Genomic DNA, 18798 nt, shown 5'->3' with positions numbered 1-18798 from the left:
CCTCGTCCCAAAACCCATTCCATGCCAAGTTACCAAACCCTTCTTTTTTCTTTTCGAGTGCCCCACTTTCTCTGACATCTGGTTAACTTGTATTCCTTTCCCTTTCCTTTCTCTGCGTTCACCATGTTGAGTTCTTGCACCCATTTTTTTTATGTGCCTATTTTATTTGTTCGTATATTATAGTGTTACTGTGGCAGACACTGAATGGATGTTTTTTTCTCTGTGGAGGACTTCGGGTGGTAGTTTTGACTGTGCATAATCTCATAACTGTGAGGGAGGGGAGAGTTAGTTGAGCGGGGATAATTTGTGTCACCATGGCACCACAGATTCTTGCACAAACCAAGGGTGGCACTGACTCTGTCTGCCCCATAGGTACATTCAGGGTCGGACTGGGGCATAACATTGTCTCGGGCACCAAGAAAAAAAGTGGCCCACAGTTGTAAATGGCAATTCATTCCTTTTGACAGATTGTTTGAGTAGTACCCAAGTGGAAAAAAACTGCTAGCTGCATAGTGAAGTCACTTATCAATATGGCCCACTGTGACCAAAATAACTGTGCCACACTAGCATTTTTGGTTGGGACATTGGCCTATTGCACTATAGGCCAGTCGACGCCTGGGTACATTGAATGCATGTTGCCTGTCTGTATCACAAACTACCAGAAAAAAACACACCACCTGCCTCCACCTCACACGACTGTCCAAGGACATTTTTTTTAGTTCCCTAAGAAGGACCTTGACGTGTAGATGTTGGTGGTGGGCACCCAGAATCCCTGTGCACAGGGAGTTTTCTCATCTGCTGCTAGCGATGCCCAGCAGACAGGAATCTGCTCGCAACTGATGGCAAATCTGCCAGGCTGGGTAACTTGAAGTATCTCAAATGCTATCATGGGCTCTCCCTATCCGAGGCAACAGGCGGCCCTCTAACGCCTGCATGTCACCGATAATTTTACACTAACTTGCCTGATGCACAAAAAAGGGTTGCCATCAGCATGCATGCTCACTGAATACTCAAAGACCCATTACATCGCAGGCATTGGTAAGAAAAAGGAGGTGTTTCTTTAAACAAACTTATTAGGCAGAGTATACAGTTCACTATTTTGGAACGTTAATCCTCTGGTAGCTGGTTGCAGGACATAGTGTACATGTTTTAACACAGTCAATAATTGTTATGCATAAGTCCTTTCCATATGATGTCCTTGCTGTCAGTGAGACCTGGCAATACTGCTTACTCCACTGCTATCAGGGCACACATGGCATCTTAGAGGTCTACCCGTACCCAAATAAATGACATAATAGGCAATGTATGTAGGGAGTGCACACTACTATTTTGTTTTTTTCCCTACATAACGTGACACCTACAGAATGCTGTTGTGAGGAGGAGTTAGGGTACACTAGAGGGAGGAAACACTGCACTCTATAACCCAGAGCAATTCGAAAGTGGTTCAGACAGGGGGCAGGAGAATGCACACAACTTGACAGCATTGGCAGAGGGGGGGGGACTTGCTGCACCTCGAGGCTCGAGACACGCCTGACTCTTGCTTGCTTGCATTTATTTAATCGGAAACAATCAATTGATCTTTCAAGTTTAAAGACATCAGAGGAATATATACATGGTGTATGAAATCTTAAGACATTTTGGGATTCCAAGTACACAAGTATTGGAATTGAAAATATTATGTTTTTTGTTGCTGTTTGAATTAGAGCGCCCCTATTAATCATAACTCGATCCATATTATGTAATTATAACAATATCCACATTAATAATAACTAGCTGTCTTTGGCCGATCTAATGCCAACCAATCACTCTCTCTTACTGACTCTCTATATCTCTCTGCTCTCTTTCCCCTTTCTCTCTCTCTCTCTCTCTCTCTCTCACTCTCTCACACACACATCTTGTGCCTATCTCTCTCTGTGGGCAAATACCACTTTGCCAGCTTTGTGTTTAGTAGAGCCACCCCAGCAGTTGCTGAGAAAAGAACACAGATATCTGGTAGGCGGAAATGGGCTTAGTTATTTCGCAAAATAATCTATTTCAAAACGGTAAATATTTAATAGCACTAATATATTGTAAAGTGACTCTTCAAACTTTACTGTGTTTAGAGAAAGATTGTCAAAGACAAGGTGTGCTACTTGTTATATATGTTTTCTGTGACTTAAAAATTGACAGTAAGGTGTTACGCTTTTTCCACTGACCCGTTCTGCTGTTGTTATAATTATATAACATTAACCATACATACTCAATTCAGCCAGCATAAGGATTTGAATGTGAGGATAACCAGACTGGCACCATACCTGTATAGGAACAGTGTGACTTGTGTGACCAAGGGGACTATGTAGAAGAATCAGCTGGCAGGTTCTCCCTCGAGCACATATGTGTGAGGAGCATAGGGTTTGGCAGAGGCAGCTGGACGCAGCCAAAGCCTGAGGAAGCCCATGTGAAGGAACCCTGATGGGTGTTCTAGGTGAGAAAAGGGTTAGAATACACATCTGGGGCAGATGAGCATGTGGTGAAGCTCTACGGCTGAGAGAAGATCTGCTCCCCTGTAGTGCCCCATACAAGCCTTCCATGTAGGAGGAGCATGGAGAGGCAAACATTGGCAAGGACCGCGGTGGACATGAGAAACAGACTCTGTGGGCCAGCAGGTGACATCAGCACATGTAGTGAACTTAGGTGCAGACCACATATGTTGGGACAACATCCATGAGTTGTGGGGCCCTCTCAAGTGTGGAGATCACTGCTGAAGAAGAACATCTGTCAACCATTTGGTCCTACGGCTGTCTTGCTTCTTGCTTCCAGAGAGGAAGAGCTGGCTCACATGGCTCACATGCCAGTGTCATTTTATGTTAAAGAGTAACGAAGCTGGAGATTTCTTAGTACCAGCAAATGCTAGTGCCAGGAGGATGCAACAAAACCATCACACGAAAAAACAGGATTGATTGATGTGTGCTATAAAAAAACAGCATTGCTCGTGACCTGCCGCATCTAAAGCATTCCTGCATTTGCTATACGCATGCTGATTGCTGCTAGAACGGCTGCATTGATGTGGTCCTAGCTAAGGTTTGCCATGGAAAACATCTCTTCCTTTCCTGTCCGTGTTCGTAACATTCCCGCATATACCCCCCTCTTAAACGCCTGTGACTGATGCAGACATAAATGTAGACAGCCCAGTAGTCAGATCCCTGCTGAAGGTGTCTCATGAGAGACATCATCACTCTTGTTGCCTTTTCACTTTAAAGTAGTGAGCTCAGTAATCGACTTGATCTCACATTAGAAGTCTTTTTGTTCTGCCAGTAGAGAGTGCTGCATCTGCAGTAGAAAACGGCTCAATGATCACACAGTCATTAGGGCAGCTACCTCTACTGTTGACACAGCAACATTTTAGACACAGTGGGCCTCATTATGTCCCTGGCGGTAGGGGTTTAACAGGGCCGGTAGAGCTGCCGGCCCCATTAAAACACTACCGCTTCATTATGAGGTCCTGCGAGCGGCCCAGCATGCTAACAACGGGCCCGTCATTAACGGGCACGTTGTTAGCATGCTCCCCATTCCCATTGAGCCCTACAGGGGCTCAAATGGGAATGGGGATGTACCGGGGCCGATTTCCATGAATGAGGAAATACCGGGCCCACCAAGGTCGGAATGGCTTGGTATATCCCCATTCAGGGAACCCGCACCCGGTACCCGGAATGGGGGTAGCCATGCTGCAAATAGTGGCATGGCTACCTGCATTCTTGTAATGAGGCCCAATGACTTCAAAAACACCGTCTGACTATTGCAATGTCTTGACTGACGGAATACTACTTTTGAAGACATGCTAATTGAGGACTCATCCCCTGAATGCATGTATGTGGCCTGGCCATAAACATTGTTTTGTCTTTCAGAATCTTTTTTATTTATTTTTTAGGAATGCCAACATTTTGTGTTGGAGCACATATGTAACTGCTTCTTTGCCATATGTAGATTGTAGCGATCTTTTGCTCATAGCTCATGCTAGTGCTTTTATGGTGTCAAATCTTCTGCACTGAGAATTTTTCAAATCAAGGTGCACCCTCGATCCTCTGGCATGAACCTATAGGTAATCTGTCACTAAACCTCTGAGCTGCGTGGTTAATGAACTGCCCACTTCTCAGCTCCTGACAGTGAGGATAGTTCAGAGCCATTACATGGGCACCGATCATGAATGACTAAGCGGAAGACACCCCGTTCCTCGATGTTGGATGGGAGGTCACCTGCTTGGCGGAAAGACATTCAGTTTCCTTTGTCACAGGCTATCCGGGCTTTAGGTTTGTGTTTGTTAACATCAGAGGCCCCGAAAGAGAAATATGTGGACCTCTTTCCAGCCCTTTATGCTCTTACCCTTTCGCTTCCCATACTGATCTTGCACCGAGTCCTCTAAAAGCACTATTGTTCTTGCACATTTGTTTTAAAGGGGCGTTCCTGTACCTGTGCCCCTAGAAGACCGACTAATGACAGAGTATGTCATGATGATAGCAAACATGTCACTACCTGCTCAGATGCGCTTTCTGCCAATTAGGGTTGCACTCGTTGTTAATGAGGCCAGGGTAGTCTAATAAAAAAATGTTCATTTCGACGTTTCTTTTATCTTCTCTATAACAAGCAAGAACAGTACACGTGTATAATACTTTAGTAAGACAGACGCAACATTATTGTCTTTTATATTTTTAATGTCGCCTTATGGGTATACTTGGAATCTTGTATTGCATCATGCCACAGTGCCTGTGAGACTGTTGGAATCTTGTATTGCATCATGCCACAGTGCCTGTGAGACTGTTGGAATCTTGTATTGCATCATGCCACGGTGCCTGTGAGACTGTTGGAATCTTGTATTGCATCATGCCACGGTGCCTGTGAGACTGTTGGAATCTTGTATTGCATCATGCCACAGTGTCTGTGAGACTGTTGGAATCTGGTATTGCATCATGCCACAGCGCCTGTGAGACTGTTGGAATCTTGTATTGCCTCATGCCACAGCGCCTGTGAGACTGTTGGAATCTTGTATTGCATCATGCCACAGTGCCGGTGAGACTGTTGGAATCTTGTATTTCCGCATGCCACAGTGCCTGTGAGACTGTTGGAATCTGGTATTGCCTCATGCCACAGTGCCTGTGAGACTGTTGGAATCTGGTACTGCATCATTCCACAGCGCCTGTGAGACTGTTGGAATCTTGTATTGCATCATGCCACAGTGCCTGTGAGACTGTTGGAATCTTGTATTGCATCATGCCACGGTGCCTGTGAGACTGTTGGAATCTTGTATTGCATCATGCCACAGTGCCTGTGAGACTGTTGGAATCTGGTATTGCATCATGCCACAGCGCCTGTGAGACTGTTGGAATCTTGTATTGCCTCATGCCACAGCGCCTGTGAGACTGTTGGAATCTTGTATTGCATCATGCCACAGCGCCGGTGAGACTGTTGGAATCTTGTATTGCTGCATGCCACAGTGCCTGTGAGACTGTTGGAATCTGGTATTGCCTCATGCCACAGCGCCTGTGAGACTGTTGGAATCTGGTATTGCATCATTCCACAGCGCCTTTGAGACTGTTGGGATCTTGTATTGCCTCATGCCACAGTGCCTGTGAGACTGTTGGAATCTGGTATTGCATCATTCCACAGCGCCTTTGAGACTGTTGGAATCTTATATTGCATCATTCCTCAGCGCCTGCGAGACTATTGGAATCTTGTATTGCCTTATGTCACAGTGCCTGTGAGACTGTTGGAATCTGGTATTGCATCATTCCTCAGCGCCTGTGAGACTGTTGGAATCTTGTATTGCCTTATGTCACAGTGCCTGTGAGACTGTTGGAATCTGGTATTGCCTCATGCCACAGCGCCTGTGAGACTGTTGGAATCTGGTATTGCCTCATGCCACAGTGCCTGTGAGACTGTTGGAATCTGGTATTGTCTCATGCCACAGTGCCTGTGAGACTGTTGGAATCTGGTATTGCATCATTCCTCAGCGCCTGTGAGACTGTTGGAATCTTGTATTGCCTTATGTCACAGTGCCTGTGAGACTGTTGGAATCTGGTATTGCCTCATGCCACAGTGCCTGTGAGACTGTTGGAATCTGGTATTGCCTCATGCCACAGTGCCTGTGAGACTGTTGGAATCTGGTATTGCCTCCTGCCACAGTGCCTGTGAGACTGTTGGTATCTGGTATTGCCTCATGCCACAGTGCCTGTGAGACTGTTGGAATCTTGTATTGCCTTATGTCACAGTGCCTGTGAGACTGTTGGAATCTTGTATTGCCTTATGCCACAGTGCCTGTGAGACTGTTGGAATCTTATATTGCATCATGCCACAGTGCCTGTGAGACTGTTGGAATCTTGTATTGCCTTATGCCACAGTGCCTGTGAGACTGTTGGAATGTTGGATACTTGTATTGCATCATCCCGCAGTGCCTGTGAGACTGTTGGAATCTTGTATTGCCTCATGCCACAGTGCCTGTGAGACTGTTGAAATCTTGTATTGCCTCATGCCACAGTGCCTGTGAGACTGTTGGAATGTTGGATACTTGTATTGCATCATCCCGCAGTGCCTGTGAGACTGTTGGAATCTTGTATTGCATCATGCCACTGTGCCTGTGAGACTGTTGCAATCTTGTATTGCAGCATGCCACAGTGCCTGTGAGACTGTTGAAATCTTGTATTGCCTTATGTCACAGTGCCTGTGAGACTGTTGGAATCTTATATTGCATCATGCCACAGTGCCTGTGAGACTGTTGGAATCTGGTATTGCCTTATGCCACAGTGCCTGTGAGACTGTTGGAATGTTGGATACTTGTATTGCATCATCCCGCAGTGCCTGTGAGACTGTTGGAATCTTGTATTGCCTCATGCCACAGTGCCTGTGAGACTGTTGAAATCTTGTATTGCCTCATGCCACAGTGCCTGTGAGACTGTTGGAATGTTGGATACTTGTATTGCATCATCCCGCAGTGCCTGTGAGACTGTTGGAATCTTGTATTGCATCATGCCACTGTGCCTGTGAGACTGTTGCAATCTTGTATTGCAGCATGCCACAGTGCCTGTGAGACTGTTGGAATCTGGTATTGCATCATTCCTCAGCGCCTGTGAGACTGTTGGAATCTTGTATTGCCTTATGTCACAGTGCCTGTGAGACTGTTGGAATCTGGTATTGCCTCATGCCACAGTGCCTGTGAGACTGTTGGAATCTGGTATTGCATCATTCCTCAGCGCCTGTGAGACTGTTGGAATCTTGTATTGCCTTATGTCACAGTGCCTGTGAGACTGTTGGAATCTGGTATTGCAACATTCCACAGCGCCTTTGAGACTGTTGGGATCTTGTATTGCCTCATGCCACAGTGCCTGTGAGACTGTTGGAATCTTGTACTGCATCATACCACAGTGCCTGTGAGACTGTTGGAATCTTGTATTGCCTTATGTCACAGTGCCTGTGAGACTGTTGGAATCTTATATTGCATCATGCCACAGTGCCTGTGAGACTGTTGGAATCTGGTATTGCCTTATGCCACAGTGCCTGTGAGACTGTATGGAATGTTGGATACTTGTATTGCATCATCCCGCAGTGCCTGTGAGACTGTTGGAATCTTGTATTGCCTCATGCCACAGTGCCTGTGAGACTGTTGAAATCTTGTACTGCCTCATGCCACAGTGCCTGCGAGACTGTTGGAATGTTGGATACTTGTATTGCATCATCCCGCAGTGCCTGTGAGACTGTTGGAATCTTGATTTGCATCATGCCACTGTGCCTGTGAGACTGTTGCAATCTTGTATTGCAGCATGCCACAGTGCCTGTGAGACTGTTGAAATCTTGTATTGCCTTATGTCACAGTGCCTGTGAGACTGTTGGAATCTTATATTGCATCATGCCACAGTGCCTGTGAGACTGTTGGAATCTGGTATTGCCTTATGCCACAGTGCCTGTGAGACTGTTGGAATGTTGGATACTTGTATTGCATCATCCCGCAGTGCCTGTGAGACTGTTGGAATCTTGTATTGCCTCATGCCACAGTGCCTGTGAGACTGTTGAAATCTTGTATTGCCTCATGCCACAGTGCCTGTGAGACTGTTGGAATGTTGGATACTTGTATTGCATCATCCCGCAGTGCCTGTGAGACTGTTGGAATCTTATATTGCATCATGCCACTGTGCCTGTGAGACTGTTGCAATCTTGTATTGCAGCATGCCACAGTGCCTGTGAGACTGTTGGAATGTTGGATACTTGTATTGCATCATCCCGCAGTGCCTGTGAGACTGTTGGAATCTTGTATTGCATCATCCCGCAGTGCCTGTGAGACTGTTGGAATCTGGTATTGCCTTATGCCACAGTGCCTGTGAGACTGTTGGAATGTTGGATACTTGTATTGCATCATCCAGCAGTGCCTGTGAGACTGTTGGAATCTTGTATTGCCTCATGCCACAGTGCCTGTGAGACTGTTGCAATCTTGTATTGCAGCATGCCACAGTGCCTGTGAGACTGCTTTGGAATATTAGACGTACTTGAATTGAAAAAATCTTTTGAGTCTTAATTAAGTGATGCCATGGTAGGGGGTGAACAGAAGGGCTACTGTTCACTTCCTATGACCCAGTCTTAATATTTCTCATCTACCATATAGAACTGTGTCTGGTTAACTAACAATAGTGGATGTATATGGCATATAGGGGTTCTGAGTGGCCGATAATAGACAACAAAAGTGAAGCTCGAGTTGCCTTTGAATTTAATATGAACCCCACTTGGAAATATATGCAGTGCATTGTAAGTTTTGCATGCTGCCCCGTACCTCTGTGTACATTTCCCAACCTCAGAAATGTCCCCATGTACCTGCAGTTTCGCTGTGCACTGAGGATTTATTACATAATGTTGGAAAATTTGGATGAATAACCATTTATCCTATCGCCCCCCCCCACCCCCCAAACACCATAAAATACCTGGCCAGGCACCCACACTCTCTTAATTTTCCCATCAAGGAAAATATTACCTGGCTTCTTGGCACCCTCCCATAACTCCTTCTTTTCCTCCTTCCGGCCCCCAAAGTGAAACAATACCGGATGCCCTGGCCCCGCCCCCAACCTCTCCCAGCCTTCATGCTCCCTCTTTCCCTGAGGGCTTTTTAGCTGACCCCCCTGGAACCACAAACCTTTCACAGTCTGCAGCCAGCAAGGCCACTCTCGGCCCAAGATCTCTGATATAAGGCGGCCAACTGCTAAGCATGCTACTGCAGAAATCACAGGACTCATGGCTCCAGAATAGTCGCAGAGCAGGCATGCTCTCATGGGTTGGCCTCTAGGTGTCCGAGCGCTGCGACCAAGTATGACACAGGGCTAGAGGGAGCACCCACAGCTTCTCCCGCTCCTCCCTGTTCTCTGGAGCCCTCGGCAAGGGAAATGCAGGCTTCCCTGCTCTGACACCCGGACAGTGTACTATGACTTGCATATCTCACGCTCGGGTGTGCTCTTCTTGCAAAAGGATATCTCATGTTCATTAGGATGGATTCGGTGATGCATTGCACTATAAGTAGATATATTTCTATACAGTCTACAGACGTATAATGTTTGCACGTATTTTAGGAGGTATATAATGTTTGTAAGACATTAATAAGCTTTATTGTTAGATGTGGGTTTGGAATTTGTATGGTCGGTTGAGTGTGGAGCACATTCTAAAGAATGCTCTGCAGTGAGACGAGCTATTCGTTTGACAGTTCCAGAGTGCAGACCTTTAGTTGGCTTTAGTTGGAAATTAATCGGGTTGCAGAAGATATATAATATATATATATATATATATATATATATATATATATATATATATATATAAATATAGATTTGGTTGTGAGCAAAAGCATTTTAAGAAAACGACAAATTTCTCTGTAATTAATATATTCTTTTCTTGATAGTATTTTAAATTTGTTTCGTAGTAAAAGTACAATTATTTGATCAATCTTGCTTCACACACAGGAACTGGTTCTTTAAAATACTCTCCAGCTTGGCAATGCAACAACAAATACACAAGGGATAATGCAGTGCTCCATCCTTCCCTGTTGAGCGGGTCCAGAACAGTGATGCAATGGCATGCATAAAGCATGACCAGTGCTGTACAGTTTTACATTTCTATCCCTTCAACAGTATTATAACTACAAGACAAGCACTCTTCAGGGTGGCACCTTTAATTCCTATCCACTCTCATGGATTTTAGGACAGAAGCTTGCTGAAATCAACAAGCCCTGGCCTGACACTCAAGTTGATACTATTAGCTATTCCAAAAATATACAGTAGTGATGTACGCCATGATAGATTAGTAAGGAGGGCTATTTGTTGAACTCCTGCATTACCAAGCCCCACCACAAACCAGAGCTCGCATTTCAGAAACATCTGTGTTTTGATGTGATGGTCACACACTGTATCCACTTTGGCATGAAAATATCTTTACATCGAAATAAGGAATTATAGGCTCCAGGCTCATTTGTAATCTGGGAATTGCCATCAGGATGTCTTCCTTCCAAACAAAAACCCTCACACCACCCACAATCAGACTCCACAAGAAAACCCTTTGCAAATAAAACACAAACACGGATTCTCTCTCTCTCTCTCTCTCTCTCTCTCTCTCTCTCTCTCTTTCTCTCTCTCTCTCTCTCTCTCCCTCCCTCCCTTCCTCTGCCCCCATTAGGTAAACATATATTTTGGGGGAAAGGTTGTGTGAATATTGACCACTGAAGGCTAACGTTAATAGTAATTCAACAAACCGTTTTCCATAGACTAACTTTTAGCCAAAGAGCATTTTACATAACTACCCGTAATCTAGAAAAGTGCTTGGGTCTGTAGTGCACAATGTTATTTGACACTGCACCTCATGTGTTATGCTTAATGTCAATATGTGATAGTATTGCATTTATATCTTACAACACTATGCATCAAACACTAAGAATTATGGGTCCTCATGTGTGTGAAATCCTACTCCCTGTGTGAGATGATTTGGAGACCTATGGAGTTAATAGCACTACCACTGTGTTTTGGTCAAGTTCACACATTCGGATAGAGTGTGGGATTATAAGTACCACCCAAAATTCTAGAAATGAGAGCAGGTTTATCGAATGTTAAAAGGTACTTCTTTTCAGGGTTTAGTAAAAAGTTTTTGAGACATCAAATCCTAATATGTATGGGTGCATTTGGACATTTAAAAAAAAAGTCAAGGTTTTTTATTAGACTTCTTTATGATTAATTGGGTGTTCTTCACATAGTTATGATATGTCAGATGCAATGATATCATGAAGACCAACAGAGGGGAGACAGTCTACTTCTTGGTCTTCCACTGTTCGTCTTGCTCCCTCTGGACAAAGTCCTTAACATTGCTACCTGCACTGACCACAACCTGCCCAGATCCCAACAACACCAGCTCTCCATGTATTGCAGCTCCATTTTCAAGTTCTTTCTCATATTGCACAAAGTGCATCTCTGTATACTCACTAGCCTGTTCCCTCTGCTCATCCTCTGGGCTCACCCTCACTGTCCCATGCCCTGATCCAGGTCATCCTATGGCTTCTGCTTTTTCTCCCTACTCATCATACCACACTAAATCCCACTGCCTGTCACAATCTAAGTCACCCAAAATGTGTATCTCGTCAATGCTTGGCTTACATCTCACTTACTTGCTAAAGAGGGGGCTCCCCTATCTTCTTCCCCATCCTTTCTACCTGACAATACCACCCCCTCCAGTGTCGCTTCATAATGTAATTTTGTATATTTGTACAATTTGTATATTTGTGTAATTTGCACAACACTCCTCTTTAGTGTGAGGCACTGCCTGCTTAGGTTATATATATTTTTTCTCTTTTTGCCACTTTTCTTACACTCTCATAAACTGGCTCATCACTTTTTCTCATCTTTGTGCTATTATACTACCACACTTTGGGTGAATGCATCTGCCATCTGTGAACATGTTATTGTAAGTAATTTATGTTTAATCTTGACATCCCTGTTCTTCAAATAATTACAATAGAATACAAATAGTATGACGATTAAATAAGAGGGTAGAAATAAATTAGCCTTGAGGAATCCCAAACACACTTTTCTTGAAGTCAGCTTGGAATGTTTCCAATGTAAAGCAATGGAAGAAGTCAATTAGAAAAGTAATATTCAATTCAGAGCCCAGGTAGTAATGCCAAGTTCTAAATGTCTGTCTTGTGGAGCATTGTTATCAACCAGATTGTCAAAGGCCTCATACAGGTCAAATAATATCAAGCATGTGGTATTGACTTGACTTCCACTTAACTTGATCTTATCTCAGATTCAGAGCAACACTGGCGTGGCATTGTAACTAGATTTCACTCGTGCTCGATCTAAAAGACATTTGTCTTCAGAGAATCTCTTGCACTGGGATAGGCTGCCTTTTCTGTCAGCTTAGTGATGAATCTGCAGTTGGAGATGGTGTGGAAATTATTTAGGTATGACTGATGACAGTCATATTTTAAGAAGTGGCTTGCTGAAAGCTACTTTGAAAAATGAGGGAACTATCTCTAAGTAGAATGAAACAATAAGGATTAATTTGGGACCCCTACCATTGGATGGGCCTCATGAAGATTGTTTAAGAATCCTGTGTTAACGGATACGCTGGGGAGATTGCCTGTCTGAAACCAAGCAGGAAAAGTCTTCCTTGGAGAGTGGGGAGGCACAATAATCTTTGTTCGGTGGAGTTGAGGGAGAAGTTATGGTTTAGGGAAATACATGTACCAAGAGAGGATGATGCTTTAAATCTTATACGGTTATACGCGCCTCCAATTACAAATGTTGAAGGAGAAACTGGAATGCAGAAGAGGACATTTTTGGGAAGGGGATAGAGAGCTTGGCAGCAATTTCTGAAGCTTCCCTTTTTTGGGTTAAAGTCCTTAAGAATGTGTTTGAATAAAAGGGAACTGTGTCTTTTCTCATTTCTGAATGGTAGCCCCTTCTGTGACTATTTAAAGCCAGTGTGTCACCTATTATTTGATTCCTTATTCATTTGTGGCTCAGTTTGTTATTGATGGATTAGTGTGCTTTAATTTTCCCTGAGAACCATTGTGGCCTGTGCAAATATTGTGGTTTTGAACTTTTCAGCAGGCATGTTGAGTGAATGTCCTCAACGATCCAATCATCACAGGATTTTAGTCAGATTAATGAGTCAGCAAGATGAGTTAGGGATACATTTTAGTAGAAGAGGAGTTAGCATTGAGAGGTATTCCCAAGGGGGGCGTGTGGTGCCGTAGGAGGTAAATGCAGATAGGAAGAATAATATCGAGGACAATCAACCCAAGGACAACTGATCAGAGAGGGAAATAGCGGATTTGGAGGCCCAAAAATGCCCCCCAATGCGTTTCTCACAAGGTGTATTGCTTCTGTGTTGAGCACATGTAAATGTGGGGTTTCTAATTTGGACATTGGCCTTTTTTGTGAGGCTACTTGATGTTAGTTCGACACATATATTGAACACCAGAAAGCAATTATTCAGATATGCTGAAAGCGAGCTTTCAAGGAAGTCAGCCAGCTTTTTACCGAATCTGGTATTGTAAACCAGGGCCTATAAAAAAGCAGGAATGAGATACAGAAAGAAGGAGAGACCTTTCAGCTGCATAGGATAGATCCACAAATTCAAAAAAGAAAGGTGAGTAAGAAAATTACCTCTTCGTAAAGTATGGCAACCCGAGTGCTCTTTCAAATTTGTTTTGGAGTATGTCATATCCTACTGATTTTTATTTATGGAGATAGGGTGATAGCCGTGTTAAGACAGGCCTCAGTGTAATAGGTCTAGCTCATGTTCAGAGTTGTAATCACATATGTATTATCTGTGATTTGCCAACAACTGTCTATTAAGCATGAGGCAAACTGGGGATGCAGGCCTCTCCTAATGATGGGGGATTGTATGTGATAAGGTGAAGGAAGTGATTGGCATTCAAATAGAACTTTCTGGTGGGGAAGGCCGGGCAGGCACCAAAATTATTGGAGAGATGACCAGGTGAGAGATGTGTGTTAGATTATGTGTTTTATTCAATTTTGGCAATATAAATACTGGTTGGACGTACATGGCTGTGTTCCTCTGGGCCAAGGGATGTTGAGGAATTATACGCCTTCTGGGTTGCTTGTATGACTCTCCAGTGAGTGTCAATAATGTGCCCCGGATGCTGAGGGCCAAGGTATCTGGTAGTAATGATAACAACTTAGATGGATCATGATCTTGTCAGCTATCCAAGATGCTGCGAAAAAATAAGTGGACTGTGGAGAGACCAGAAGAAATGGCAGAAAGGGGAGAGAGAAGCGAGAATGATACATTTTTCCACTCCTCAATTAAAGGCTGAGAGACATACAGACTTTGAGATCCCAGTGGAAAGGGGATCCACAAGTAGGGCTGTAGGATGGCTGGTGCCTGCTCAGGGAAGATGGTGATGGAGGGGGAAGGTACAGACCCTTTATCGAGTTTCAGGGGGGGACCAACAGTGATCTATAGGTGCAGCTGCCCTTGAGGAGAGGAATTACTACGTTAGGGGGATGTGATAGAGGAGGGTTTGGCAGTCCCTGTCGGATGGCAAATATCTTACTATCAATGCCCCTTATACATGGGTTAAGATAATTTATTGCGATGGAGGACAGGGAAACTAGCTTGTAGTAAATGAAAATATGTGACTCAGGTAGGTACTATGCATGCATTCCAGCACTCACTCTGACATCACAGCTACAGGCTAACACACACAGAGGGAAGGGAAGGAATACAAGACACTGCAGAGCTGTATGGGAGAGGGAAGGGGATGCAGAATTAAAGTAGCTCAGTTGAATTGAGGATATAAAACAAGACATGCAACCTGTGGCTCGCCAGCTGTTTTGGGCTTTGGCTCCTATGCTACTATATCATTCATTATACTGGCTAGGACTGATGGGAGCTCCCCTTGTGAAGAAAATGTAAAACGAGTGTCAGTCCTATTTGGACTGAAAGGGACGATGCAATTCCTGCCACGGCAATTGTAGCTATCCAAACTTCTTGCACTCTGAGTTTTAAGCATAGGGAATTATAGCGCTGTGGGGAGAGGAGTACTGAGGGATATGAAAGATCAGGTTATTGTGCTAACAATGCTGAAGCAGAAAAAGGCCTGTTGAAAGCTGAAATACTGAGACGAGGTGCTCTGCGGGGGCAGAAGAGCTAGAGTAGGGATGCGCTATCAAGTGGGTGGCATGGAAGACTTGTAGAAGGCATGGGAGATGTGAGAAACTGCAAACAGAGGAGCCATTACATTAGCTAACTGCAAATGATGTGTGCGGAGCATTGGCAAGGTTATGAACGAGGCACTAGGAGATATGGGAAACTGTAAATGGTGAGCCATTAAATGGGGCACATTGGCAGGTGATATGTCCAGACCAGCAGCAGCATTATGGAAGAAGTCAGGCCTGGTAAAAGTAAATGATTGCTCAGTTGAGGATTGGGTGTGGAAAGGGATAGGTTTTTAGGTCCTGTGGCCAAGCGGACATTGACATGCTCTAACGGTGGATGCTTCTTAGGTCTTCTCTGTCTAGAAGAGGTAGCCCGTGCAGCGCAGTGTGATGCTTCCCTGGCATCGGCCTGTAAGGAATGACAGCTGTCAGGTCTAGCTGTATGTAATTTTGTCATTATGGGAATAGCCTTTTTGCCCGTGTGGCACAGTGACGAAGGGTAATAAGTGTTGGCACAAGAAAGAGTCTTAGATGTGCTAAGAGGAATTGCACCATATTGAGAGTAGTGGTTGTCATGGAAGCTAAAAGGTGTATGCAATGAGATATAGTTAGAACTCCGTGTTGAAGCTGTCCATTAGATAGGTGGGCAGCCTAAGCCTGAAGGATGGAGAGTCATTCATACTATGCTAATGCATTTCATTGTGACAGATTAACATTGTTTAAGATTCATAAAATGTTCAAATGGGGATTCGCCAACATTGATGCAGGGCTTAATGAGTGCACTGTTGTGATTCAATGTTCGTTTCACATCATACTGCCCCCCCCCCCCCGCCCATTTAGGTGTGAGCCTCTTAATCCAACTGTTATTTTAGTTTCCACGCGAAGAGCCATGTTGTATTTCAACTTCCAAGCGAAGTCACTGAGCAGAAATACGCGCCACCTCGTCGACCTTGTAGCAGGAACACACTTATGGGAGATTGTGCTCTTTGTAAACATCTTGAACGTGCTTTATTCAATACTCAGTACTGGCTTCCATACACACACATTCTTGTGTGTCATCCACAAGGACTGATGGAAACCCGAATGCCCTCACTTTCCTGAGAATGGGATGTGAAATGGGGATATTGCAGTTAACCCCGGGCTGTGTTTCCCTGGTGGCACTGATAAAACCTTTCAGCACTATCAAACGATTGTACTTACAATTCAATGCATAATGAAAATGTAAAATAAAATAGTTCCAACACCCCTCATAATTAAAACCCGAGTGGCACTCACCCTTCTGTAAATTGATAGTCCCATCCCTAGAAGACAGAGATGGGTGGTTATTCTATTCACACAATGGTCTCCTTGCAGAAAACCAACAGGCATGGCTTTTTCAGTAGGAGTCCATAGTTAGCATTGCCTGGTGGCCCTTGCCTGAGAAGGGCAAACAAACGCTTTAGTCCATGACACCAGTTTCCTGCTCATCCCTGTGTCTTTATTTCTGCGGACGGATCCTTTCTCCAGAGATTTCTCCCTGTAATACTGGAGGAATAATTACTTTTAGTCAATTCTGTCTATAGCTCAGGATCTCAGATGAGCAATCAGGAAAGGATACTTTATTCTTCTCTGCAAAGGACAGGTCTAGGGTGAAAGGTGTCAAATACAATACTCGCCATTACAATGGAAGTGGACATAGCAATTCTAACACTGGAAATGGCTCTCTTATCTGTATCAGCGGAAAAGAGAATGTATGTTAACTGTCTACTTTTAATAAAACAGTGTTACTCTTGTTCTGTGTGTGATGATTTTGATTATATTTATAGCATGCAGTATGTGCAGTTCGGTAACATAAAGTGCAACAATAATTCACATATTCAAGTAGATTGTCCACTTGCCAATAGAAAGTAATCATGTTAGATTTAAATGATGAATTGCTGGATTTGAGCGCTTTAGTACCTCGTTGTGCCATGGGGATGTCACTCATTGTGTTACATTTCTTCTTCTTCTTGCAGGTGCACATGGGTACTCATATGTGGAACAGCACTCCTGCCAGGCGAGGAAGGCGACTTTCTGTAGATGGACCTATGACTTTTCTGGGCAGCAATCCTGTCAAATTTCCTGACATTTTTCAGAAGGACCTGATATCCCGGTCAGGAAATGGAGACCCATCCAGTTTCTGGAACCAATATGCTGCTGCTCTCACCAATGGCTTGGCCATGAAGACCAACGAGATCTCGGTCATTCAGAACGGTGGCCTCCCTCCACTTTCTGGCAGCTTGGGCAATGGTGGCAATTCACCCATTAGTGGCTTAACAGGAAGCCTGGACAAGCTCCAGAATTCTGAACCTAATGCCTCTCTAGCTGGTCTGGAGAGAATGGCGGGCAATGACAATGGGACAACCTTCCGATTCACCCGTTTTGTGGAGGACAACAAAGAAATGATAACAAATTAGAGCACTCATTATGAAGGACATTCCTGCAAGTACTGCAACCTGCGGTTGCTTTTTTCAGTGTATGCAGTGCAACATTAAAGACTTTTTTGTACCAAGTGCGAATTGTAGAGTTCTAAGAGACCTAATTTATTAGTGATATTTCCTTGGCTTTGCAAAAACACGCAGGCATTAACTTCGGTCCTCTTGTATTTTTAACTAAATACTAATCAACTAGTGTTGCTGTAAACATGCTGTAACATTTATGGCTGTTTCGAGTTTGTCCCACTAGGTGATCCCATTCTGGCATTAACTTATTTTGTAATTTCAATTTAACATGAATTCTGGCATTGATTCGTTGCCTCGGTAATGAATTCACACCTTTCAACCAAGTCTGCATATCAGTTTTTACTCTGAAATGTCGATCATGTCAATCAGTGGAGGGGGGTGGGGGGGGGGAGGCTCCGCTAGCCCTCCAGAGGGAGAAAAGACTTGGTTTTGAGAGTACGGACTTAACTGTTGGGACCGTCACCAGATGCTGTTTTTGGTTTTGTTTTCTTCTTGTTTTCAGACTCAAAACTGCTTTATCTTTTTTTTGTAGATCTCACTATTCTTATTTCCGTTTTGAACAGCTCTTTGTATTGTGCTCCTTTTACCTAATTCGTCCCAGATGTTAATATGTCCCTGTACAGTAATTAGCACGCAGAATATTAGAGAAAAATACAAAAGTGTTGTTTTGGTAGTTGAAACTGAGACGTAACATTTTGCCTTGTAGGTATATCCATTATATAAAAAAGATCTGCTGGAATTTCACAATGCTGCTAAGTCTGGCATCTTGAACAACCTTTTGGGGGGACCGACATGTAGATGCTCCTGTACATAAAATGAGAAATACCCACTTTCATTAAAATGTACATATCTTCCTTTCGTGACCAAGTCCTACTTCTTGACTAAGGGAACAGTTTTTCTTGTTTTGTATTAGATACTGAAAACTATGGACTGTTACATGCACTTTCTTAGAAAGTTAAAAGGAAAAAAAAGGGTCCAGTTTCTTTAAACATTTAATACTTACTAACCACAGAAATACTGTACATTTTACCTGAGTAATCAAATACAACCCGTTTTACAACAGAGAAAAACCACCAGCGTCTGTGTTTTTAACTTGCGCACGCAATGAATGATATGCCGTGCTCTTAAGTGCACCCTTTACCTTAAAT

General features: G+C 43.8%; 1 protein-coding gene across 9 annotated transcripts in view; it reads left to right on the top strand.

The window, feature by feature from the left end:
- Positions 1–18513, top strand: part of SALL1 (spalt like transcription factor 1) — a 45010-nt gene extending 26497 nt beyond the window's left edge. For all 9 annotated transcript variants that reach the window (XM_069639509.1, XM_069639508.1, XM_069639495.1 and 6 more), the window contains one exon: positions 17165–18513. In XM_069639509.1, coding sequence (XP_069495610.1) covers positions 17165–17605 — 441 coding nt within the window. In that variant the 3' untranslated portion in view covers positions 17606–18513. The remainder of the gene's footprint in view (positions 1–17164) is intronic.
- The last annotated feature ends 285 nt before the right edge of the window (positions 18514–18798 follow it).

Source organism: Ambystoma mexicanum, chromosome 1q (genome assembly GCF_040938575.1).
Source record: "Ambystoma mexicanum isolate Mex_15411 chromosome 1q, UKY_AmexF1_1, whole genome shotgun sequence".
NCBI classification, from domain to species: Eukaryota; Metazoa; Chordata; class Amphibia; order Caudata; family Ambystomatidae; genus Ambystoma; species Ambystoma mexicanum.
Note: the sequence above shows the minus strand (reverse complement) of the source record. Positions and strands in the feature narration are given on the sequence as shown.